This window comes from Spermophilus citellus (genome assembly GCF_964194105.1).
Source record: "Spermophilus citellus genome assembly, chromosome: 15".
NCBI classification, from domain to species: Eukaryota; Metazoa; Chordata; class Mammalia; order Rodentia; family Sciuridae; genus Spermophilus; species Spermophilus citellus.
The window spans coordinates 71,440,830-71,466,524 of NC_138195.1; the positions used below are offsets into that span (position 1 = coordinate 71,440,830).

A 25,695-nucleotide genomic window follows, 5' to 3' on the forward strand; every position below is an offset into this window, starting at 1 on the left:
GTAAAATAAGCCAGTCTCAAGAGGATGATTATCGTACGGGTCCACTTATAAGAAGTATTGAGAATAGTTAAATTCATAGAGACAGAGAATAGAATGGTGTTACCAGGGGGTAGGGGAAGAAAACAATGGAGCATTAGTATTTAGTGGATAGAGTTTCAGTTTGGGATGATGAAAAAGTCCTGAAAATAGAAGTTGGTAGTGTTGCACAACAATGTAAATGTATTAAATGTCACTGAATTGTATGGTTAAATGCAGCTACACTGGAAATTTTTATAGTATGTTTATTTTGGTAATTTTTTTTTTAAAGTCAATGTTTTGCTTTCTTTTTTTTTTTTTTTTTTTTTTTAGAGGAGAGAGAGAGAGAGAGAGAGAGAGAGAATTTTTAATATTTATTTTTTAGTTCTCGGCGGACACAACATCTTTGTTGGTATGTGGTGCTGAGGATCGAACCCGGACCGCACGCATGCCAGGCAAACGCGCTACCACTTGAGCCACATCCCCAGCCCCAATGTTTTGCTTTCTAACAACACTATCTTAAGTCCCACAAAAATTTTAACCCAACTTTATATAACCTCTGTATATTGGCTGGCTGATACATCATGGTACACTGTACTGAGTATAAGGCCAAACAAAGTACTTCCTTATTGATAATATATTCAATCAAAGAGAGTCCATGGACTCTTGGGCAAGAATGCAACTCAAATGAACCCTGGCAAGGCAATATTATTATTATTCAGAATAATAATCCAAGCTCACAATCAAAGATAACAATGTTCTAAATACCAATGATACCCTATAAAATTCTCCAGATTGACTCCTTTTTGTTTTTAATATTTTTTTAAATGTTGATGAACCTTTATTTTATTAATTTATTTATATGCAGTGGTGAGAACGGAACCCAGTGCCTCACAAATGCTAGGCAAGCACTCTACCACTGAGCCACAACCCCAGCCTGGGATTGACTCTTAATCCTTGCTGTTCTCATCTACTGAATGAGGTCCCAGATAATTGACTCCAAATATTCTTATCCTGAACTGAGTGAAAAATAGAGAAGTTTTTGCAGTAAAATATTTCAGTTATTATATTAGCCATTAAATATGATAAAGTTGTAGGAAGTGTTTCATAAGTACTCATTTTGTATTTGTTCTAATTATTTACACATGATAGTAGAATGCATTTTGACACATAAATGGAGTATAACTTCTCATTCTTCTGTACATGGTATAGAGTTACACTGGTCGTGTAATCACATATGCACATAGGGTAATAATGTCCACTTCATTCTATTATCTTTCCTACCCCCATACCCTCTCCCCTCCCTTTACTCCCCTTTGTCTAACCCAAAGTACCTCAATTCTTCCCTAGTCAACCCCATTGTAATTTTGCATCTGCATATCAGAGAAAACATTCGACCTTTGGTTTTTTGGGATTGGCTTATTTTGCTTAGCATGATATTCTCCAGCTCCACTCATTTACTGGCAAATGCCATAATTTCATTCTTCTTTAAGGCTGAGTAACATTCCATTATGTATATGTACCACATTTTCTTCATCCATTCATCTGTTGAAAGTCACCTAGGTTGGTTCCATAGTTTAGCTATTGTGAACTGAGCTGCTATAAACATTGATGTGGCTGCATCACTATAGTTCATATACACTCATTTCTTCATGGAAAGTCTTCTCTACCAGGCCCTATGAAATCTTAGTTTCTGAATTTTTTGTCAAGTACTGCAAAGTGACTACAACTGCTGCCTATTTTGACTCTGTTCTAGAGGCAATTATAATCCCAGTGACTCAGGTGGCTGAGGCAGAAGGATTGCCAAGTTTAAGGCCAAACTCAACAACTTAGCAAGGCCTTAAGCAACTGAGAAAGACTCTGTCTCAAAATAAAAAATCAAAAGGTATGGGGATGTGGCTCAGTGGTTAAGCACCCCTGGGTTCAATCCCTAGTACCAAAATAAAAAGAAAGAAATAGTATGACAGCATTGTGTAGAAATTCAGACTTTTCTGCAAGCAAATGCAAGTGATATCGTATGTAGTGTCTAGGTTCTGGGAAGCTGAGCCAGGACAAAGTACCTTGATGGTTCCTTAAGTCCCAAGTGAATCCCCAGAAGCAGTCAATCTAATTTTCAAATAGAAAGAATTCAAGCTGGGTACAATGGAACATGCCTGTAGTCTCAGCTACCCTACAGCTGAAGCAGAAGGATCACTTACGCTCAGAAATTTAAGACCACCTAGGCAACATAGTGAAGCCCCATCTCAAAACAAAACAAACAAAAGAGTTCATTCAGTATCATCCGCCTCAGGAGTCCTGCCACCTTATACAGGCTCCCCTCATCCCACAAAGAATCTTGTTTGTTGAGCTGTTCCTAGCATTAAGATATCCTACAAAATAAGGAATTCCCCCATTTTTTTCTATCCTGCTTTGAATTGAGGAGGAGGGAAAGAAGGTAGCAACAAAGTGTGTTACCATGTAGGAGTAGAATGAATAATGGATATGGGAACTTCTCCAGGACTAAAACACGTACCCTCCACCTCGAGGTAAACCAGGTGCAGGGAGGAACAAGCCAACCACAGAAAGATGCAATTAAGTGGTAACTCAGGTGCCTGCCTCAGAGAGCAGAGGGAGGCTTAATTACAAAATCAAATGAATTATATTTAAATAAGATTAAAAACAGGAAGGAGGGGCTGGGGCTGGGGCTCAGTGGTAGTGCACTTGCCTGGTTTGAGTGAGGCACTGGATATGATTCTCAGCACCATGTATAAATAAATAAAAATAAAGGTCTATGAACAACTAAAACAATATTTAAAAAATAACAGGAGGGAGGCAGAAAGGTCAAAGAGATCTGTTTGTTTAAGTAGTTTTTATATACTGTAATGAGAAAGAGAAAGCAAATGCAAGACTCAGCCAGATCCTATTTTGTGGCCTAGCATGAAGCTGGAATGAGGTGCCACAGAACCCAAATCAAAACCTGCTCATTAGGGGAGATGGATAACTTTACAGTGACTGATAGAAGAGAAGTATTAGCATCTCACTTGCATAGGAGAGAGAAGTCAAGGAACTCAAAGGACAAGCTGGAAACAGTACAAGTATATTAAGGTAATGCCACCAAAACCCCAGAGGCACTATAAATTCCAGCCAATTCCAGAATCTCCGGACAAAATCATCAATTACCCAGGGACAATGCCAGCAATCAGCAGCTTATTGTCAACCAGCAGAGTGGTACAGAAAGGACTCAGAAGCCAATACCTGCCAGGAGAATCATTTAAAAATACACTATGTGGCTTCTCAGAATACAAACATCTGTCTGGTTGCAAACTTAAGCACCTCACTTACACAGAAGCCAATGAATCAAACAAGAAAATGAAATGACTTTGGTTATATATTCTGAGCTTCTCTAGGTGAACAGAGCAGACAAGTCAGTATGTCAACAGTCTACGCTAACTAATGGTCTCATACCCCACTAAATGAACCAAAAAAAAAGAATAAATCCTTTCTTTGAGTAGAAGGCAGGTTTTGCCCTTACCATTTTCCTTGCTGTTGATGTGTTTCTACTAAAAGAAAAGTTAATGTTCTCAATCATCTCCCTTTCCCCATTTACTTAAGGACAAAATGATCCTCTTTTTTCATTACCCATCCTTTTCTTTAGCATGAAAATGAGCTTTTACATGAAAATTCTCAGATCTATAGTTTGGAAATATAGGATCCTTGTGCTGCTGTCTATAACTAAACATGCTCAGCAGTCACTGCCTTCTTCTAAGGCCCTATACCGCCTGCTTATTTTTTTCAACATTGTCCAAATGAGTAAAAGCCAATCACTTCCCTTTCCTCACCTTCTGATGCTGGGTATTAAACTCAGGGCACTCTACCTATATACTACACCCCCAACCCTTTTTATTTTTTATTTTAAGGCAGGGTCTCACTAAAGTAAGCCTAGGCCAGTCTCAAACTTGCAAACCTCCTGCCTAGCCTTCTGAGTCGTCAGGATTGCAGGTGTGCCCCACAGGACCCAGGCAAAAATCACCCTTTAAGAAATCTAACGGTCGTTGGGCAAGGTGGCACATACCTGTAATCCCAGCAGCTTGGGAGGCTGGGCAGGATGATCATGAGTTCAAAACCAGCCTCAGCAATTTAGCAAGGCCCTAAGCAACTTAGCAAGACCCTGTCTCAAAACAACACATAAGGGCTAGGGCTTTAGCTCAGTGGCAGAGTGCTTGCCTTGCACATGTGAGGCACTGGATTTGACCTTCAGCACCATATAAAAATTAACAAATAAAATAAAGGCATGCTGTCCATGTACAACTACCAAAAAAAAAAAAAAATGAAAAGGGCTGGGAGCTGGGCACCATGGCACATGCCCATAATCCCAGTGGCTCAGGAGGCTGAGATAGGAGGATTGCAAGTTCAAAGCCAGCCTCAGCAACAGAGAGAGGCTAAGCAACTCAGTGAGACCCTGTCTCTAAATAAAAATACAAAATAGGGCTAGGGATGTGACTTAGTGATAGAGAGCCCCTGAGTTCAATCCCCCGTACCAAAAAAAAAAAAAAAGGGGGGGGGGCAGGGGGATGGGGATGTGGCTCAGTGATAAAGCACCCCTGGATTCAATCAACAGAAAAAAAGAAATCTAGTGATCAAAGTGACCATGTCTACATCAACCATATGAACTGACAACTTTACTTTCTGTCAAACTGAAAAAAGACCAATAACAAACCTGTTTGCTCACTAGAGACTCAGGGAAGGATGATACCTTCTCAAACCAAACTATATGTCCCTAGTATAGGCAAAGCAAAGAAAGCATGGCTACTCCTTCCCTCACCCCTTTTACCTGACAAGAGGCTGATGGGCCTATGAAAGTTGACACTTCTATGGAAAGGAAGTGACTTCATGTGCAGAGAAAAGAACAAAGAGCAATTTTTCACTTTTAGGAGCTTTTATGTGGGAATCTTCTTCTCCCTCTAAAGGCTAAAGCTGTTTGAGATTCTTATCTTTTGCCTCTGCCAAGTTTCTGAGAGAATGAAAGAGTTAGAATAGTATAAATTTTGGATTTGCCAAATGTAGTGATCTGAAGTGGAAAAAACTTCGTGGCATCCTTTTTCAGTCTTTGGACTTTCTATACTGCCATACAAAATCTTTCATAACTAAATTACAGAAAAGCTCCTATAATAGAACATTCTAACTTTCAGAAGAATTAATTAACCACAGCAGAAAACAGTATTTGTTTTTCTGCACATAGAAGCTAACTAATCTTAATCTTATTAATGTAATCTTAATCAAATTCATCAAGCCTAATCTATATCTTGTAACATACTTCCCTAAATCAGAAAATTTAGGGAATAAGAAATAATAATTTGAAAAGCAATTTTAAAAACAAGAAAGTAACAGCAGCTGCCCAAATTCCTTTTCCCATCTACCCTATCCAGCATTTTACTGCTCTGTTCTTTCTCACCTAGATATCCTTTTCTAAACTAAAAGAAGCAATATTGTGGTTATATAAGATATTACCCTTGGAGGAAGCTGGGTGAAGGGTATATGAAACTCTATTACTATTTTTGTCTACTACTATTTTTGCAACTTCCTGTTAAGTCTATAATTACATCAAAATTAAAAGTTTAAAAAAAGAAACTAAACTAGCTGGGTGTGGTGGTGCACACCTATAATCCCAGTGAATGGCTGAGGCAGAAAGATCACAAGTTTAAGACCAGCTGGGCAATTTAGTGAGATCTGTCTCAAAATTTTTTTAAAAAGCAGGAGTGGAGGGGCTGTGGATTTGGCTCAGTGATAGAACATCCCTGAGTTCAATCCACAGTGCCACAAGAACAAAGTAAAGAAGAAACTAAACTAAAAAAAGTAGATAATCAAAGGATAGTTTCTCAAAATGAAGAGGGGCTGCCAAATTGCCAAAGCTACAACTATATAAGAATTGCCAGATAAATTCATGGCTCAAGTCAGCCTTTCTCTTGAAAAATTTCAATCCTATATAATGCTTGCAGTATAACAAGCTTCCAATGAAAGGCTCTCAATTCCCAGTCTCGGAGTGTACCTAACCATGAAGACACAGGCTTCTGCCAGTGATGGGAGAGCCAGCTGGATCCAGAAAGCTGTGATACTCTCTGGATTTTCCATTTTTCCCAGTAGGTTTCTAAAAGGTCAAACCATGTACAATTCCTCTATTTTTCACAAAGCTGAGAATGCTTTGGATGCTATTCTGCACAGTGAAGCTGAACAGATTGTTTTGGGGGCTTTGGGGACCTTTCTTCCCGCAGGGAGGCATGTTGCCTAGTGATCTGCATCTGAGCAGAGGAGTCAAAAACTCTAAGTGCTAATTATGACTGTTGAGTGTCTGGGTTCATGATCCTCAGCAAGTCATTTAACCCTTCTATATCTCTACTCCCCCAACAAACAGGTAAAAATAATGACTTACCACCTAGGGATATGACAGAGTGAAAGAACGACTGTGATCCACAGATAAATGTCGAGTAAAAAATGTCAGTATAAATCCACTTTTAAATCAAACCATGTGCTGGGCATGATGGTGCATGCCTATAATCCCAGCACTCAAGGTTTAGAGGAGGATCTCAAATTCAAGGTCAGCATCAGCAACTTAGTGAAACTCTATCTTGAAATAGAAGTTTTTAAAAAAGCACTAGAGATGTAGTTCAGTGGCAGAGTACCCCTGGGTTCACTCCCCACTAACCGCCCCTCCCACACAGATACATGAACACACACAAATCAACCCATGTTTTCAAACCTTGAAAGTCATACTATTTAAATGCTGGCTGCCTCTCCAATATCCCTTCTGCCTCTAGTGGAAGTAAAATAATATAAACCCATGAGGCTCTGTTCAAGTAGTTCCCTTTCCAACAATTGCAGGCTTCTCTAAATAGTCTGCTCATTCTTTGGCTCAATGGCTTAGAACTCATCAAAGTTTCCATTTTTACTTGGTTGAAAGCAATCCCATGCATCTGTGGATAAATTTATAAAGTGACAAAGAAAAAACGGATTATGTACCCCTCACTTTCACAACAACAACTCAAATAAAACTAAGTTTGATGATTCGTCCTATCAAAAGTGATGAAATCAGCTCATCAGAAACATGACAACAACCATACTACTGGGTTCTGTTATGGGTATTTCCCTACATACTCAGATTCTATGGTGACAAGCATCATATAAATAGACAGGAGGCAGTAAGGAGTAGGTCAGGGCTTTATATTTGTAAAACAGTAGGAAAAACACATCAAGCAAGATTGAATCTCCAACTAATACAGCTACTTCCTCCTCATCCACAGATCACTCCTGGGAATTCATTATGGGAACCTGGGGAAACTCTGGCTATCTTTTCTAATAATGAAGAACAACTGTAGTCAAATAACAATGGAATATACACCAGCACTTGAAGTATACTGACACTAAATGTCCAATTCCAAATAAAAAAAGGCATCTGGATACTGGCTGATTGTATCCTAGACATCAAAGGGCTCCTATGTTTCCAATCTAACACATGGCTACTGTTTTATTTATAAATAAAATTCAGTTATAGTTTGCAGCACATGTATGGGCAAGCATATACCCACATGAGCATATTTTCCATGATGAATTTCACATACCTCCCTCAAATCCAAAAGTCTAGAAGGCAAAGAAAGAATAAAACATGGGTATTCCAACATAAGAGGGGTAGTTCCAGCCAAGCAGTGGGTGGATCCACCACAGCCACACTTGTATTCACTGAATGCAATATTATACATTACTTTGGGCTCTGATTGAAGTGGATGCAATGTTGTACTTTTCGGCTTTCATTAACACCTGCTGCTCTTTATCTCACTGTACATTCCTCGTATGAATACAGAGAACCAAGATTCCAGGATGGCTCACTCTGTTTATATAGGAAAAGAAGCTAACCTCTTTGGGCAGAGAACTCTATTTCAAGTATCTATGCCTTAGGAACAAGCAGTCACCGAGGCCTCACTAATGACATTCATATACACATCCCATCAACCCTTCAAAGGTCTTAGAATGCAAACTAATTAGTTCCGAGATAGCACATGACTACAAACAGCACTGAACATGAGGGAAGTTGTCCAAGACAAGTCAACCAACCAGCACAGGATAAAGGATGGTCATCTTCACAAGTTACTAGCCAAAATGGCAAAATGCTAAGAGTCAGAAAAGATAAATATAGGGGCTGAGGTTGTGGCTCAGTGGCACAGGGGGAGTGGTAAAATTGACACTGTCTGTAAACAGTAATAATGCCAGATGTAACAAAAAGAACAGGATTCCCCCCATCTCTCCACCCCCATCCCCACCCCCTCTTCCTATGACATTTCTCTTGAGATTACTCATCTTTTTTTTTTTTTTTTTTTTTTTATTGGTTGTTCACAACATTACAAAGCTCTTGACAGGAAACACACACTCGCCTAGCATGCATGAGGATGGAAAAAGAAAGGGATAATCATCTAGCTGTCAAATGCCTTTAATATCAGTTACTCAGGAAACTGAGGCAAGAGGATCACAAGTTTGAGGCCACCCTTGACAACCTAGCAAGACCCTATCTCAAAATAAAGAGGGCTGGGATTGTAGCTCAGTGGTAGAGTGCTTACCTAGCATGCCCAAGGCCCTACGTTCAATCCCCAGTACCAAATAAATAAATAATAACAGATAATAATCGGTTTCAGCAAAAATGATAGTAATGCACTCTGGAGTTTATGACACTTATACAAAGTAAAATGTATGAAGACCATAGCGTGAAGGAAAGGAAATATGGTTCACAATGATAAAAACTTCAATTTATCAAGGGGTCAGAGAATATAAGATGGAAGTTGGAGAATAACAGGAAGCCTTGGGAACTTCAGGGGGACAGAACAGGGCAATATGGAATAGTATGGAATAGGACAATGAGAAAGAGGACAATGGACAATGAGGATGGGAGAAATGTCAGAGAGATCACAGGGATCAGAGTTAGGATAGTCAGAACAGAAAGGAAAGAAAATAGGAAAAAAGAGAAAATAAAACCAGAAGGGACTCAGCAGCAGCAAGCAGAAATAATTACTTCCACCAATTGTTGCATACTACAACAATGTATAACTTCATCTCAGTTACAGATATAAACTATTTACATTTGCTTTAAGTCCTATGACTATACCAAATACACAGATTTGGATCATTTGTGTGCTTTCTCTTTCATTCTAGACTTTTAGAGCCAATCATATTATTATCTACAGGCAACAATAGGAGCCCTTTATATAAAAAAGAAATATTGGCCAGGTGCAGTGGCACACACCTATAATCCCTGCTGAGGCAGGAGGATTGAGAGTTCAAAGCCAGCCTCAGCAACAGTGAGGCATTAAGCAACTCAGTGAGACCTGTTTCTAAATAAAATATAAAATAGGGCTTAGGGAGGGGCGGGTGTTGTGGCTCAGCATGTGCGAGGCACTGGGTTCAATCCTCAGCACCACCAAAAATAAATAAATAAAATAAAGGTATTGTTTCCAACTACAACTAAAAAATAAATATTTTTTAAAAATTAGGGCTGGGATGTGGTTTTAGAGATCGAGTCCCCTGAGTTCATTCCGGATACCAAAAAATGAAAAAAAAAAAAAAAAAGAAGAAGAAGAAATACTGCTAAGAAACTCTACTAACTTAAGTCTTTTCAATCTCTCTTGATAGCTCTTCAGTACTTCTGACATCTCAATCTCAAACTTTCACACAATCTTACTTCTCCCTCCTAAAACACCAAAAGAATACGACTGCCAATTAGTATGATTCTCCTGTTCCTCTCCCCCTCTTCACCACCACAGGCAATAACTGCAAAACTTTGCTAATCCATTAATTAAAGATCTCTATTTCCCATTATGGAAGACTAAATTTAGATAGCCAAATTGGGTTGGGAGGAAAGCATGTGTCACAACAAATGAGATGAATTCCATGGAAGGGGGCTGAGTTACTGGCCTGTTTCTTATAAAGCCTCTGACATTAACATGCCCTCTTCTGCTTAGAATACAGAGAAACTCCCCCATGGGTGGGGCAACCATTCATCACTACTATCATCTAAAGACGTCTATTGTACCATTAGGTCACAAAAGCCACAGGACTATCAGCAAGTGACTACTTCAGAGAACATGTCTTCTCTGCTTTTCTGAAACCTCCAATTTAATCACACAAAAGAAAGGGTGGTAAGCCAGCATTAATTGCACCCTTAGAGAAGAGCCACTTCCCGCCTGCAGAGATGGCAGTGACTTTACTGGGCTACCAAATGGATATAAAGACAAAAGTAAACACTGTAATTTGCTGTTTTGTCTCTGGCACAGGGGGAGTGGTAAAATTGACACTGTCTGTAAACAGTAATAATGCCAGATGTAACAAAAAGAACAGGATTCCCCCCATCTCTCCACCCCCATCCCCACCCCATCTTCCTATGACATTTCTCTTGAGATTACTCATCTTTTTTTTTTTTTTTTTTTTTTAATTGGTTGTTCACAACATTACAAAGCTCTTGACAGGAAACACACAGAAGATTCCCTATAGTCCATATGCTGCTACCAAATGGAACAGAGTAAGAATCCAAGTTTACACTGACTCTTCATTTCTTACACAAAGGAAGAATCATTGGAATTCAGGAAATATTCAATGGTTTTTACCAGCTGACCAAAAAAAAAAAAAAAGAAGAGGAAGAAGAAGGAGAAGGAAGAGGAGAGAAAGTGTGGAATAAAGGGGAGGGGGGGATAGTAGGGGATAGGAAAGGTAGCAGAATACAACAATTACTAATAGGGCATTATGTAAAATTGTGAATGTGTAACCGACGTGATTCTGCAATCTGCATTTGGGGTAAAATTGGGAGTTCATAACCCACTTCAATCTAATGTATGAAATATGATATGTCAAGAGCTTTGTAATGTTGTGAACAACCAATAAAAAAAAAAGAAAGTGTGGAATAAATATGTGACATGCTTAGATCTGGATTTGAAAAATAAAAATGACAAAAAGGATAAATGAAAATAGAAGCATCCTAAATAAAGTACAATGTTATTAATAAAAAAATGTGCCTTAAGCCCAGTCCAGGTACTCATAAAACGCACAGGAAAAAAGGATGAAATCAAGGGAAGGTTACCTGACCAGAGTTCCCGCCAGGTGTAATGAAGGCGAACTCGACACTTCTTCTGATAACAAAGCAGTTTATGTACAACCTGAATGCAGCGTCTGGAACCAAGAAAGAAAAAAACTGAGGTAAACCTGAGAATACAGTGCAATTCACCACAGACACTATTTCTTTCTCTTTTTAAAAAAAAAAAAAATTTATTTTTTTAATTATAGGTGGACACAATATCTTTATTTTATTTTATGTGGTGCCGAGGATCGAACCCAGTGCCTCCTGCATGCTAGGGGAACGCTCTACCTCTGAGCCACAAACCCAGCCCAACAGACACCATCTCTCTAGTGGAGCAACTTTGCTAGGGCCACTAAAGACAATGGATATGAATAAGTACACATGCAAAAGAAAAGAACATACACGTTCAACTCTTCTGGTAAATAAATCTCAATCTTAATCTCTCTCATTCATGCTTGCGTTCTCTCTCTCTCTCTCTCTCTCACACACACACACACACACACACACACACAAGAAATGCTTGTGCAACCCATTTCCCTTATCAATGGGAAAAGGGGGCTACAACCACTTAGATGTCAACAGTCCTAAGTGACTACTCAGGCACCACCAATACTTTTCAATTGAGCATCATTCCAGAAAGAAAAGGGAAGAAGAATGTATCATCATTACTCTTTTGAAAGTGGCAGACACAGAATGCAAAAACAAAAAATTAAAGACTTTAAGTCTATAGATCTAATTAAATATTTTAAATAAAATTTAAATTAGTTATAATTAAATTTTACTTACATTAAAAGTAAAGTTGAATATTCATTTCCTCAGTTGTATTAACCACAAAACAAGTTTTCAACAGCCACCTGTTGCTAATGGCTACAACACTGGACAGCACAGATATATATAGAACTTTTCTATTTTTCTTTGAGGTAGAATCTTCCTATGTTGCCCAGGCTGAACTTCAACTCCTGGGCTCAAGTAATTCTCCTACCTCAGCCTGCCAAGTATCTGGGACTACAGTGCCATGCTAAGAACTTTCTATCATCACAAAAGTTCTTTTCAATATTCAAAGTTGGGGCTGGGGATGTGGCTCAAGCGGTGCCCGGGTTCGATCCTCAGCACCACATACCAACAAAGATGTTGTGTCCACCGAGAAATAAAAAATAAATATTAAAAATTCTCTCTCTCTCCTCTCTCACTCTCTCTTAAAAAAAAAGAATATTCAAAGTTATTCACAACCAAATTATATATTCTTTTGAGAGTATTTCAAAATTGTAAGCAATTAATAAGTTAAGAATAAGATGAAAGAAATTTTTAAGAATTAGATATCTAGTAAAAATATCTTTTTCATCTTTGATAATTCTGAAGCTTTATATTCAAAGATTATAATGCACCAATATATTTTAAAATAGAAGTAACTAATTTTTTTTAAAAAAAAGCTTAAAAGCTACAGATAAAATTAGAAAGGAAAATACTGATAGCCCTTACTTCCTAAAAATACAACCTTTTCTCCGATTAAAAAAAAACTTTAACAATTAAAAGTAAAAGGTGGGCTGGAGTTGTGGCTCAGTGGTAGAGCGCTCGCCTTGCACGTGCGAGACCCTGGGTTCGATCCTCAGTACCACATAAATGAATGAATAAAATAAAGGTATTGTGTCCAGCTACAACTAAAACTATAAATATTAAAAAAAAGTAAAAGGCAAGTTTGTATAAATATGTCAGAACTGACTCTATTGTCATGTATAACTAAAAAGAACGACAACAACAAAAAAAAGTAAAAGGCAAACAGCTAGGTGAGGTGGCACATTCTATAAAGCAATGCAGGAATCTGAGGCAGGAGGCTTATAAGTTCAAGGCCAGCCTGGGCAATTTATCGAGACCCTGTCTCAAAGTAAAAAGTAAAAAGAGATTGAGAATGCAGTTTAGTGGTAAAGGACCCTAGGCTCAATCCCCAGTACAATCAATCAATCAATGGCAAACAATAAGTCAGGTATGGTGGTGAATGCCTAGAATCCCAGCTACTGGGAAAGTAGGGCAGGAGGATCACAAGTTTGAGATCGGCCCTTGCAAAATTTAGCAAGAACCTGTCTCAAAATAATTTTTTAATTAATTAATTAAAAAGGCTGGGAATTTAGCTCAGTGATACAGCCCTTCTCTATTCATGAGGTGCTGGGTTCAATCCCCAGTACAGGGGGAAAAAAAAGAGGCAAACAATATGGGACATGACATTTATAACAATTCATAATAATTCACGATCCAAGGGAAATTGGTTACCAAATCATTTGTTGATTTTTAGAAATTGGGCTGCCATCTCCTGTTTGATGCAGTCATCATTGGCTAAATGATGCTGTTATTTGAGCTATGATTTGCTCAGTATTCTACAAACTTTTCTATCAATTTCCCCATGAAACTGACCATTATTGGGTCCCCAGTGCTATAACTTTATTGCAGCCACTAAGGGTGGCTAAATGCTGCCCACACATGATGACCCATGCACAGTACATCCCTGAGTGCCAGGTCTTCTCACATAGCAAGAATCTAGACATCCTATACCTTGGCTCCTGTTGATAATGCCATCTGACATCACTAAGCCACTCCAGAGCAGCAATGAGGTGCTAACCTATATCCACCACTTTCATTCACAGCCAATCCAACACTATTCCTAAACTCTGTTCCTGTCACCGGTTTCCCAAATGATGCCATCATTAGCCTTTTGGTCTCAGTAACTTAAACTATTTGCCAAGCAGAATAAAAAATATATATATTTTAATGAACTTAACATTTATTTTTTATTTATTTGTTTTTTATGTGGTTCCAAAGATTGAACCCAGTGCCTCACCTATGCTAGGCAAGGTCTCTACCACTGAACTGCAACCCCAGCTTGGAATGAAAATTTTAATAATTGTTATGTCCTTAAAAATACATACCAGGTACTCCCACTTTCTCCTGAAATCTTCTTCTAGGACCTACTGAAAAATGTTCCTCTCTTTTGGGAATATCTGACTTAAAAAGAGTCTAAGTTGTCCACATAGGAGTAACTTTAAGAATGCTTGGGCTGGGGATGTGGCTCAAGCGGTAGCACGCTCGCCTGGCATGTGTGCGGCCCAGTTTCGATCCTCAGCACCACATACAAACAAAGATGTTGTGTCCGTCAAAAACTGAAAAATAAATATTAATAAATTCATATTCTCTCTTTCTCTCTCTCTCTCTCTCTCTCTTTAAAAAAAAAAAAAGAGGCTAGACAAGTGCAGAGGTGCATGCTTATAACCTCAGCAACTGGGTAGGCTGAGGCAGGAGGATAGCAAATTCAAGACCAGCCTCAACAACTTAAGCCAGACCCTATGTCAAAATAAAAAATAAAAAGGGCTGGGGATGTCACTCAGTGGTAAAGCACTCTTGGGTTCAATCACCAGTATTGCCCTCTCTCTAAAAAAAGAAGAGTTTATTCTCCCTAAAGGCTATTTCTCACTCCCAAATCCTGAGGTAGCAATAACAATCAAGGAGTACAGTCAGGATTGGAAATTAATTGGCTAGGTTTTTTTTACCTCTTACTGCTCCAGGCAAGACTTTATTTCCTTCTTTCTTTATTTTGTATAAGCACCTTCCCTCATCATTACTTTACCTACAGCATTCATATACTGATATAAAATTGATTCACTTCTGACCCAGAGTCTGGCTCTAAGTATTAAGTCTTTCCATACTCCATATTTCTTCATATTTCACCAGGAGGATTACAAACTTATTTGAAATGGTAGGCATTTATTTTTGCTTTAAATTTATCATTCTACTGTATGCTGCTCAGAAGCTGTGCATAATGAGAAGTGAAAGCAGCAACCTGGCCTGATGCCTAGCTAGGAGCAGAGAAGTTCACCTAAAAAGGACTTGATACTCCAAATTCCAAAAACTGGAAAGGAAACTGGAAGTAGGGGAAGGAATATCTGGAAACAAGCCCATGGTATAATGAAGAAAATAAATTCAACCTGAAGGTGGGACCTTTTGCCTAGCCTCTGTCAATTTGATGCCTCATTATCTTCTCCATCTTCCCTAACCTCAGGATATTCCATTAGAAAACAGGTGGAAAAACCACCTAAGAAAGCAAGGTAATACAAAAACTTTTGAAGGTGAAGTCAGGAACTAAGGGGCAGAGGCTGGAGTACAGGACATTTAGTACAGGTTCACTGGCTAGAAATGTAAGGGTTGGGTAGACAGTTATCTATATCTCTACAGTACTAAACATACAATCCTGTCATGTCGTCCTTACCTTCAACTGTTCCCTATCTCAGGCAAATTTCTTTCTACTGTTACCCTTCCTGCATGCACACTACACTCTTATCAGCCAGAATCACTTTCTATTCTCCAAACATACACACTGTTAAGCTTCTAAGCCCCTGAACATGCTCATGCTGTTCCTACTTGGTATGTCCTTCCCTAACTGCACACAGAAAACTCTAGTGTTTCTTCATGACTCAGGTCTCTGATATCTTCTCTGATGGCCCATCAGCACAGCCACTCTATACAAATCTTTCCTTTGTTGTTTATCCCAAAAGTGCTTAAGAGTAAGCCTCTAAGGTTAGAGAGAAATGAGTATGAATCTTGGTTATACAATTTACTAGCTGTGCAACTATGGTACCAGCCTGAAAGATGTCCCCCAACAATCCTGACCTTCTGATATTTGCATCCATTGTCTCAGTATGTTTTGTGTTGCCACACAGAATATCACAGACAGGATAATTTATAAAGAAATAAATTTATTTCTCACAGTTATAGAAGTTGTGAAGTCTGATATCAAGATGCCAACATATGCAAAGGACCTTCAATGCATCATTCTATTGTGAAAGATGAAAAGGCAAGAGCATGCACACACAGAGATGAATGCACATACAGAAATATACATGAAAGAACAAGAGAGGAGGAGGAACAGAAAGAGACAAAGAGAAGGGGACAGAGGGAAAAAGTAAATGAATTCACTTTCAAGCCCTTTTATAATCAGCATTAATCCATTCATATAGGGGGAGCCTCATGACCTAAACACTTCTCATTAGGACCCACCTCCCTACACTGTTGCATTGGGGATTAAGTTTCCAACATATGACCTTAGGGAGACACATTCAAACCATAGCACACTCGTAGAGTCCCTTCCCAAATGTATCAAGAGTTGGTCCATATGACTCAAAGAAATGATATATCATGTAGGAGTAAATTAGAAAAGATACTTTGGCTTTCCATCTTGGGCTCTCACACTCCTTTTCTTTCTCTCTTGGATTACTTGCTTTGAAGAAAGCCAGCTACCATGTTGAAAAACCCAACAGAGAGGTTCCAGGTGGTGAAGAACTGAGGCCTGCCAATAACTATTAAATGAGCTTGAAAGCAGTTTCTCCAGACCAGAAAAACCTCAGATGACTATAGCCCCAGCTAACACTTTGATTCAAACACTATAAAAGACTCTGTGCCAAGCCTCTCTATCTAAACTTCTGGATTGCTAAACCACTGAAACAGTAAGACAGTGAACATTTGTTTTAAACCACTAGGTTTTTAGGATAGTCTGTTACACAGCAGTAGCTAACTAATACTCTTGGAAAGAATGGTAACAGCCCAAGAAAATTTGGTTCAAGTTCAGGCAATGGTGCTTACTAACAGAAGACCCCTGGGAAAAACACCTAATCTCCTGAGCCACAGTTTCCTACTTGTACAATGAGAAAACTGGAGCTACAGTGATCTAACCTACAAAGTAAATAGCATATCCTAAAACTAGAACATAAGCTAATCTCCAGGCATAGCGACACAAACATAATCATAACAACTTGGGAGGCTAAGGCAAAATGATCAAAAGTTCAAGGTCAGCCTCAGCAACTTAGTGAGACCCTATCTCAAAATAAAAAATCAAATGGGCTGGGGATGTAGCTCAGTGGTAAAGTGCCCCTATTTTCAATCCCCAGAATAAAAAGGAAGGAAAAAAAAAGGTAATCAAAAGAGGAATAAAGTTTACAGCAAAAATAAAGCTACTCCTTAAGAAACTAAGGTTCATCTAAATAAGTAGTAAGTTCTCCAGGTAAATGTTATAAAATAAATAAATAAAAGCTTCCTTGGTCTTTGAATTGAAATTAAGGACCAGACTTACTACTACTACTACTACTACTACTTCTTTTTAAGTCGTAGATGGACACAATTCTTTATTTATTTTTATGTGGTATTAAGAATTGAACCCAGTGCCTCACATGTGGTAAGCAAGCACTCTACCACTGAGCTACAACCCCAGCCCCAGACTTACCCAAAACACGTGGAAAAAATGCAAAATGCAAAATACTTATCTAAAAGTAAAATTTATATCATTACTCTAAAACTAGTAAAACAAGTCTATACAGTCTACATGTAATCTAAAAAAATGGAGATCTGCTCTATATAAACCCCTTTATATCTCTCTCTAGATCCTAGACCTGGCACAGGAATAGTACACAGAACTTGAGAGCCATGTGTGGTGGTGCTTGCCTGTAATCCCAGTGACTTGACAGGCTGAAACAGGAAGATAGAAAGTTCCAGGCCAGCCTCAGCAACTAAATAATACTGTTCTCAAATAAAAAAAATAATGTGGGTAAAAGGAATACAGCTCAGTGGTCGAGTGTCCCTGGGTTCAATCCCGAGTACCAAATAAAAATTTAAAAAGATATAAAAAACTTACTATGCACCAAATTGCTCTCTTTCCTCCCCAAACCAGAGGTTCCAACCCCATGTCAGACTCAACTAAGATGGTTTAGAAAGAAGAAAAAAATACACATATTTGGAGATACAATGTGACATATCATAAAGAAGAATGTAGAAGTAGCAAAGTACAGACAAAACTTAAAGACTTTAACTTTATTAAACTATGATGATTTTCAATTGCCTCCATCCAGCTGTCCTCATTGTAAAGAAATGTGATAGACAATCAGATCAGGACTCTCCCAGACAAGCCTAGGTAGTAAGAGAGGCAGGACAATGTAGGCTAAGAATGAACCAGAAACCCTCCCTTGACTTATTCCTATCTTAGTTCTATTTACCACTGACTACTCTAATGTTAATGCCCTGAGACAACTAAATCATCAGCTGGTATTACATATCTTTAGATTAAAACAGCACCCTATGTTCACTGCTTTAAGGCATCAGGCCAGGTCCCTACACAACGTGCCTAAAAGTGATTATGAAGATATGTGCAGAATCCTAACTGTGGTCTGTACTTTTTCGCCCTCTGAAAAGATACATAAAATGTTCCCTAACAATTCACATATAAATTTGTTTTTCTTCCTTTTTTTTAAACAGAATTCTTTTTTTAACTTTATTTATTTATTTTTATGTGGTGCTGAGGATTGAACCCAGTGCCTCACACGTGTTAGGCAAGTGCTCTACCACTGAGCCCCAGCCCCAGCCCTAAATTTGTTTTTCTTAAGAAAATATACATGGGCTGGGGATGTGGCTCAAGCGGTAGCGCGCTCGCCTGGCGTGCGTGCGGCCCGGGTTCGATCCTCAGCACCACATACAAACAAAGATGTTGTGTCCGCCGAGAACTAAGAAAAAATAAATAAATATTAAAAATTCTCTCTCTCTCTCTCTCTCTCTCTCTGTCCCCCACTCTCTCTTTAAAAAAAAAAAAAGAAAATATACATAACCATAAATTTCCCAACACTTGATTCTTTAAAATAGATGTGCACTCATTAAATAAATCATGGTACTTACACATAGAGATCCATAGGAAACTCCTTCATCATGTGTGTTACAATAAACTCTACCATCAAGTCTAAAAGGGGAAAGGAGAAAAACTAGATGAATTAGAATAAATGCATTCTTTGCCTCTGACTTGGGGCAAAAAATGTTTCTGAGTACCGTACACCTTCAATTCATGCTGAATGGTATCCTCTACCCACATCTGCAATCACACACGCCTAAATTTATTTTGTATAAGACACTTTTTGCAACACTGTTCACCATCTGCCACTTGTAAATTAACAACAACAACAACAAAAATAGTTTACTTTCTTAACTGGGGATACAGCTCAGTTGAGAGAGTGCTTGCCTCCTATGCACAAGACCCTGGGTTCAATCCCTGGCATCACAAAAAAAAAAAAAAAAAAAAAAGTTCACTTTCCTACTCCCTGAATAAATCAAATACACAGGAAATTTCATTGTACAGATAAAATTTATATCATTACTCCAGAACGAGGAAACCAATGGCACTAATACAATGCAAGAGGGAAGTCATACTAGAGAGTAGAGTAATAAGACAAGCAGAAGAAGAAATTATAGATCACACTGTGTAACCAGTCTCAGTTCTAAAACTATGTCTATCCCATCTCATTATCACATTGTTTGATGGATATCAACTGAAATAATCTGTGAAGCTCTGGTTCAACAAAAGTTTATTATATAATGCTTATTACATAGTCTTTTTTTTTTAATATTTATTTTTTAGTTCTCGGCGGACACAACATCTTTGTTTGTATGTGGTGCTGAGGATCGAACCCGGGCCGCACGCATGCCAGGCGAGCGCGCTACCGCTTGAGCCACATCCCCAGCCCTTATTACATAGTCTTAACAACGGTTTCTAAAATCAAGATTTTGAAAGAGTTCTACTGCTACGAGGCTGAGGCAAGAGGATCTCAAGTTCAAAGCCAGCCTCAGCAACTTATACAGGTCCTAAGCAACTTAGCGAGACCCTGTCTCTAAATAAAATATAAAAAGGGGGCTGGGTATATGTCTCAGTGGTTGAGCACCCCTGAGTTCAATCCCTGGTACAAAAAAAAAAAAAAAAGTTCTATTGCTAAGTATGGTGGCATATGCCTGTAATTCCAGTTACTCAAGAGGCTGAGGCAACAGAATCAAAACACTGGGCAATTCAGGGAGACCCTGCCTCAAAATAAAAAATGAAAAGGGCTGAGGGATGCTGAGTAGTACAACACTCCTGGGTACAATCCCCAGTATCTATCTATCTATCTATCTCTCTCTCTCTCTCTCTCTCTCACACACACACACACACACACACACACACACACACACACACAAAGAGTTCTGCTAATTCCCTTAAGGAAAATACAAGATTCTAGGCAGATAAAATTACCTGTCAGCTCTGTCAACCCCTTCTCAGCCTCATTTACTTAGGGGAAGTTTTGTATATGCCTGAACTTTAAACTTCAAGACTCCTGATCACCTGACACATCAATGTGGACCATGAAAAAAAGGGAAGAATTTTGAAATCTTGATCAAGAGTAAGATATTTTATAAACTTAAATCATGTATAAAGTTTAAACATAGTCATTTGTTTCCCTGGAAAAGCCTTTCTTTGAACAACAGCACCCTTTATTGAGTACTCTATTCACTAGGATTGCTATCAATCACACAATAAACATGGTTTCTAATGCCAGTGAAGAAACATAACTAATAACTTCTCTGAAAAAGAAACATATCAACCAGGATCTTATTCATGAAAATCTATCATTGCCTTAAAAAAAAATGCCAATTTTGATGATACTCACTCACCTAGTACCGCACATACTAAAGGACGGCAGGGAAGGTTCTTGTCTGCTGCCTTCTTCCTGTGTCTCATAGGCTTCACACACACAAAAAGAAAAAAGGAAATTAGACAAATGAACTGATATCCAATGTTTTATCACATATGTTTCTAATAAAATAAAATCACTTCTGCAGAGATGCTACCTTTTCTTTCTCTTTTTCTAGTGGTGGAGGTGGGAACAGGGAAGACTTGTAAATGCTTCTCAGTTACCAGCAAAAGTGGGTGACAAAAATACAATTCACAGCAAGGCAACAGTCCTAAAGGGCACTGATGCACACCAAATAGAAAAGTTGCTGTTTTTACTTTTATTCTATTGATACCACATGAACGGTATTATTAACATCAAAAGAGGTACACTTGTAATTTTCTTTGATAAAAAAATAATTAGGGCTGGGGCTGTGGCTACAGTGCTCGTCTCACATGTATGTATCTCACTGGGTTTGATCCTCAGCACCACATAAAAATAAACAAATAAATAAAGGTATTGTGTCCATCTACAACTAAAAAATAATTTAAATAATAATAATAATTAAGCAAAGAAGAGGAGGTGATGGTGGTGGTTATAGATGCAACAATGGTACCAAATGCAAAAACAAAAGTTTCAAATCTAAACCTCAAAGCAATATTTTTTAAACATACCTACAAGCTTGAGGATAGTACCTGATCTTCCATATTCTATTTGTCCCATCTTTCAGATGAATAAAATCATTAAGCACCTAGTCTTGGCCAATCTAAGATCACACTACATTTTGAAAACATAGGCTGAGACCCATCACTTGGTTGAAACTGGAACGTTACTGACACATTCTGATAACAATGCAGTGTCTCTATGGTTGTGGCTCTTTCTATCCTCTCTAGAGCAAGAAACAGTTCTCTGATGCACAAAAGTCCCAAAGATAGGCATGAGTCTACTGAACACAGTCATGCAAGAATCTTTTGGTACAATTTCCCATCCTTTCTTGTTCTAGTAGAATTAATTTCATGCCAACAAAAAATATTCTCTGAGAAAATAAGAAACAAAAGTAACACCTACCATTCTATGTAAATTCACTCGAAAATTCATATTGTCATCATGCAAAAATGCATTGGCATACTGATCCTGATAAAAATCAAGAAAAAGTAAGGAGTAAGAGCTATATTTAAGAAATTCAGTATAATCTATCACACCTTCTACAAATCCCTAGATTTAAAGAACAACTTTGGCCAGACATGGTAAGGCAGAAAGAGGAGTGCAAGTTCAAGGACAATCTGGACAATTTAACAAAACACTGTCTCAAAAATAATGGCAGAGGGAGGGGAGAACATGGGTGTTACTCAGTGGTAGAGGGCTCCTGGGTTCAATCCCCAATACAAAAAGAAAAAAAAAACAAAATCTATTTTCACAAATCAGTTGGAAAGCTAATGGGATCAGCCCACTAGAGCCTTTACATCAAACCCTATTTGAGTCATGAGATTTTATATCTTTTTTTTCCCCAGTATATTTTTAACTGGTAAAAAAATCTCTTAAAAAATTAAAACAATAAAAATTAAGACCCAAAGACTTAAGGCAAATACTAAGAAGAAACTGTTTTCCTATTCCCTTTTCCTTCCCATATGCCCAAGGAGTCAGCTGTTTATGACAGCTTGAAGGTTTTCTTAGGGGCTGCAGGATGCATGCACAGGCTCCTCATGAGACTCTAGGAATAAGCAGAAAGGTCTGTGCTCTACTAGGAATGAGCTCAGCATAGCAGGAGAAAAGTGCTACACAGGCAGTGTGGAAGCAGGTAAGACCTTTCTACTTCTGGCTTTGACTGATAGAAAATCAAAAACTTCTCACCAAGGATTGGTAATAAACATCCTTGGCCTTTTCCCAACACCTCTTCTGAAGATTTGACATGCTTACAGACTCCAATTACTGGGAACTGTTGCAACTTGTTAAAAACAACTTCTTTAAAGATTTTCTTCGAAAGATTTTTGAAAAGCAATTACACCAGGCCCACTGCTAATAAGCAGCACTTCTATAACCAGCTTTCTGTAGCCTGGTGAAAGGAGGTCATCTTCCCACAGAGAACATAAATAAGGAAACTATGAGAGATTGCTATTCCATGTGGACCACCTTGACTATTTTTCTTAAGAGAGAAAAGAGTAAGGAATAATGAAAGGGAGAGGTTGAAGCTATAAATTTAGCTCAAAACTGACTCAGGTTCTGCCACAGCTGTATATCACTAAGATCCACGATGAGTTAGAGCCTAATTAATCCAATCCAAAGTGCCTCTTCACAAACCATAAGCACCTCTTCCTTTTTTCCCCTCAGTCTTGTTCTTCACCAAACTGCAATCACTCCCCACTCTGGATATTTTCTCTACTCCTTTGTCCCCAGGAAATCCAAACTCCTCTTTTATACTGCTAAATGCAAGAGACCCAAAAAGAGCAGCTTCAAAGAGATAAGATTATTCTTTCTAAAGAGTTATAACTCCCTTGTTTAAAATTCCTTAAACAAAAAAAAAAAAAAAATCCAGAATCTTCTAGTTCTCAACTATAGCAGTTACCATATCACAATTCATTGTTAATGCATCTAGTAAATGCTGGTTGAACCTCTACCATATGCCTGATATAGAGAATAAAGTGTAAAAAGATGCCGGGCATGGTAACGTACACCTGTAATCCCAGCAACTCGGGAGGCTAAGAAAAAAGTTAGCTTTAGCAACTTGGTGAGGTCCTAAGCAACTGAGCAAAATCCTGTCTCTAAATAAAGTATAAAAAAGGGCTCTGGATGTGGCTCAGTGGTTAAAGTACCCCTGGGTTCAATCCCCGGTACCAAAAAAAAAAAAAAAATTGAAAAGACAACAAAGACCCTGTTGTTGGAGTTTACTTTCTAGTGGGAAGGAACAGACAATACAGAGAGGGAAGATTTTCTCTCCCAAGCATTAGGACCCTAAAAGTCGTGAAAAAGGAAGCAAGAGACAGGGCAAGGAAAAACAGCACTTTGTAAGAGACAAACCAATACCAGAAGGAAGGCTGTTGAGACCTACCTCTGCAATACACGTAAGGATGATCAGACAGAGCTTGCCACTGTGAAGCCTGTGTTCATCTGTGAACAAAAATACACCATTCTCTGTCCATCACACAGATCACATTTTAACAGAGAATAAAGGTATACATCATTAAAAGTAACATTCACAACTCTCTTTCCCCACAAAATTCATGAATGAAAATCAACATACTACTAGAATATATCTACCTTCCCTCCCAGGCAAGAGAATTCCCACAGAAAACCTCCTTTTTTTTCCTCCTTAAATATCCTGGTAGTATGTTAAACACTTTCCTGAGAGTCATCTAACCCTTGTAATGGCTCCTTATCGTCCTAAGACAACTCACTCTCTCCCTTCAGAACGTCCTCTTTTCCCTTTTCCTATCCCTTCAAATAACTTCATGCCTGCTACTCTGAGACATATCTGAAATCTTTCCAACGTGACCCAAGAACTGGTAAGAGAGGACTGCCCTGTAACCTTATCATGGGCCATTGCCTTTGTGTCCAAACCAGCCCTTTGCTTCTGAATAGTCAGATCCAGTCCCTTTCCCACTCCCTTGTCTACCACCTATAAGCACCATCATTTATACTACCTACCACAAAATCTAGAAAGGTTTCATGACTGTTCATAGTAAACCAACAATGAAATCAGAAAGAAATTAACTGGAGAACCAGGGTCCAGTCCATACTTCTCCTTGCACTGTGCACATTATTTATGACCTGGAAAGATATGAACTCTTAAAGATTTTTAAGAGTGGCACAGTACCATATGCCTATAATCCAGCAGTTTGGGAGGCTAAAGCAGGAGGACCACAAGTTCAAAGCCAGCCTCAGCAGTTTAATGAGGTCCTAAGCAACTCAGTGAGACCCTGTCTCTAAACAAAACATAAAAAAAACTGGGGATGTGGTTCAGTGGCAAATGCCCTTGGGTTCAATCCCTGGTACAAAAAGGCAAAAACAAAAAAAAGATTTTAACTCCTAACAAAGTTATTCATTCAACAACTATTTATTTAGCACCTACTATGTAGCAGGCACTGTACTAGGCACTAGAAATATAGTACTGATCTAACAAAGGTCTCCAGCTCCCAGAGCTCACATTCTAATCATTTAAAAAGAAAGCAAAGGGTGGAGGGGTAACTCAGTGGTGGAATGCTTGCCAACCATGTGCAAGGCCCTGAATTTAATCCCGAACACAGAAAAGAAGAAGAAAAGAAGAAGAATAGAAGGCAGTAACCTCCATAACAGAGCTCTAGGCCCACATACAAATGACCAAAAAAGACAGTGCCACAGTGCTTGCCTAGTGTGTACAAAGCCCTGGATTCAATCCCCAGTACCTGGGGAAAAAATTACTTCATCACTGCCAATTACCAAAACCATGAAAACTTTCTTCCAAGAACTTTGTAAGAGAGTGAAATGGAGGTAAGAAGAGGGCAATGCCTGTGCATCCAAAAAAAATAGCTCATGATTTTCATATTTGCTTTAATAAGACCCAGATCAAAATCCATTCTGGAGAGACCTCTTGACAGATTGCAGCGCCACAGAAGTTAGCTAATATTACTCTTCTTGACATTAACCGGCTTTTTCCTCAAAGACAGAACCTATCAATTAAAACTTAACAATTAGAAGGTATAATGGGGTTTGCAGTCCTCTTCTCAGAGACAGGCAGTGCAAAAAAAGTGCTAATAATCCCTATCTGATTCCCTATAGCTGGCAGTAGAGCCCTCAAGCAGTCAGGAGAGCAATACCATTGCCTATGCAAAGCTAGTTTCAGGACACTCTTCTAACTTGTAGCCATTTTTCCACTTAAATTAAAAAAAAAAAAAAAAAAAAAAACAGTTTCTGAATACAAAAATAAGGCAGGCAGGCTGGGATTATAGCTCAGTGGTAGAGCACTTGCCTCGCTAAAATAAAGGTATTGTATCCATATACAACTTAAAAAAAATGGGGGGCTGGGTTTGTGGCTCAGAGGTAGAGCACTCGCCTAGCATGGCCAGGGCCCGGGTTCGATCCTCAGCACCACATAAAAATAAAGGCATTGTGTTGTGTCCATCTACA

General features: G+C 38.5%; 1 protein-coding gene across 1 annotated transcript in view; it reads right to left on the reverse strand.

Moving 5' to 3' along the window:
* The window catches only part of ARMH3 (armadillo like helical domain containing 3), a 194,564-nt gene that overhangs the window by 110,681 nt on the left and 58,188 nt on the right, over positions 1-25,695 (reverse strand). Inside the window, exons 16-20 of the mRNA XM_081268320.1 lie at positions 23,642-23,700; positions 21,664-21,729; positions 20,597-20,666; positions 18,800-18,860; positions 11,105-11,193 (exon numbers count right to left, since the gene is read on the reverse strand). Coding sequence (XP_081124446.1) covers positions 11,105-11,193; positions 18,800-18,860; positions 20,597-20,666; positions 21,664-21,729; positions 23,642-23,700 — 345 coding nt within the window. The remainder of the gene's footprint in view (positions 1-11,104; positions 11,194-18,799; positions 18,861-20,596; positions 20,667-21,663; positions 21,730-23,641; positions 23,701-25,695) is intronic.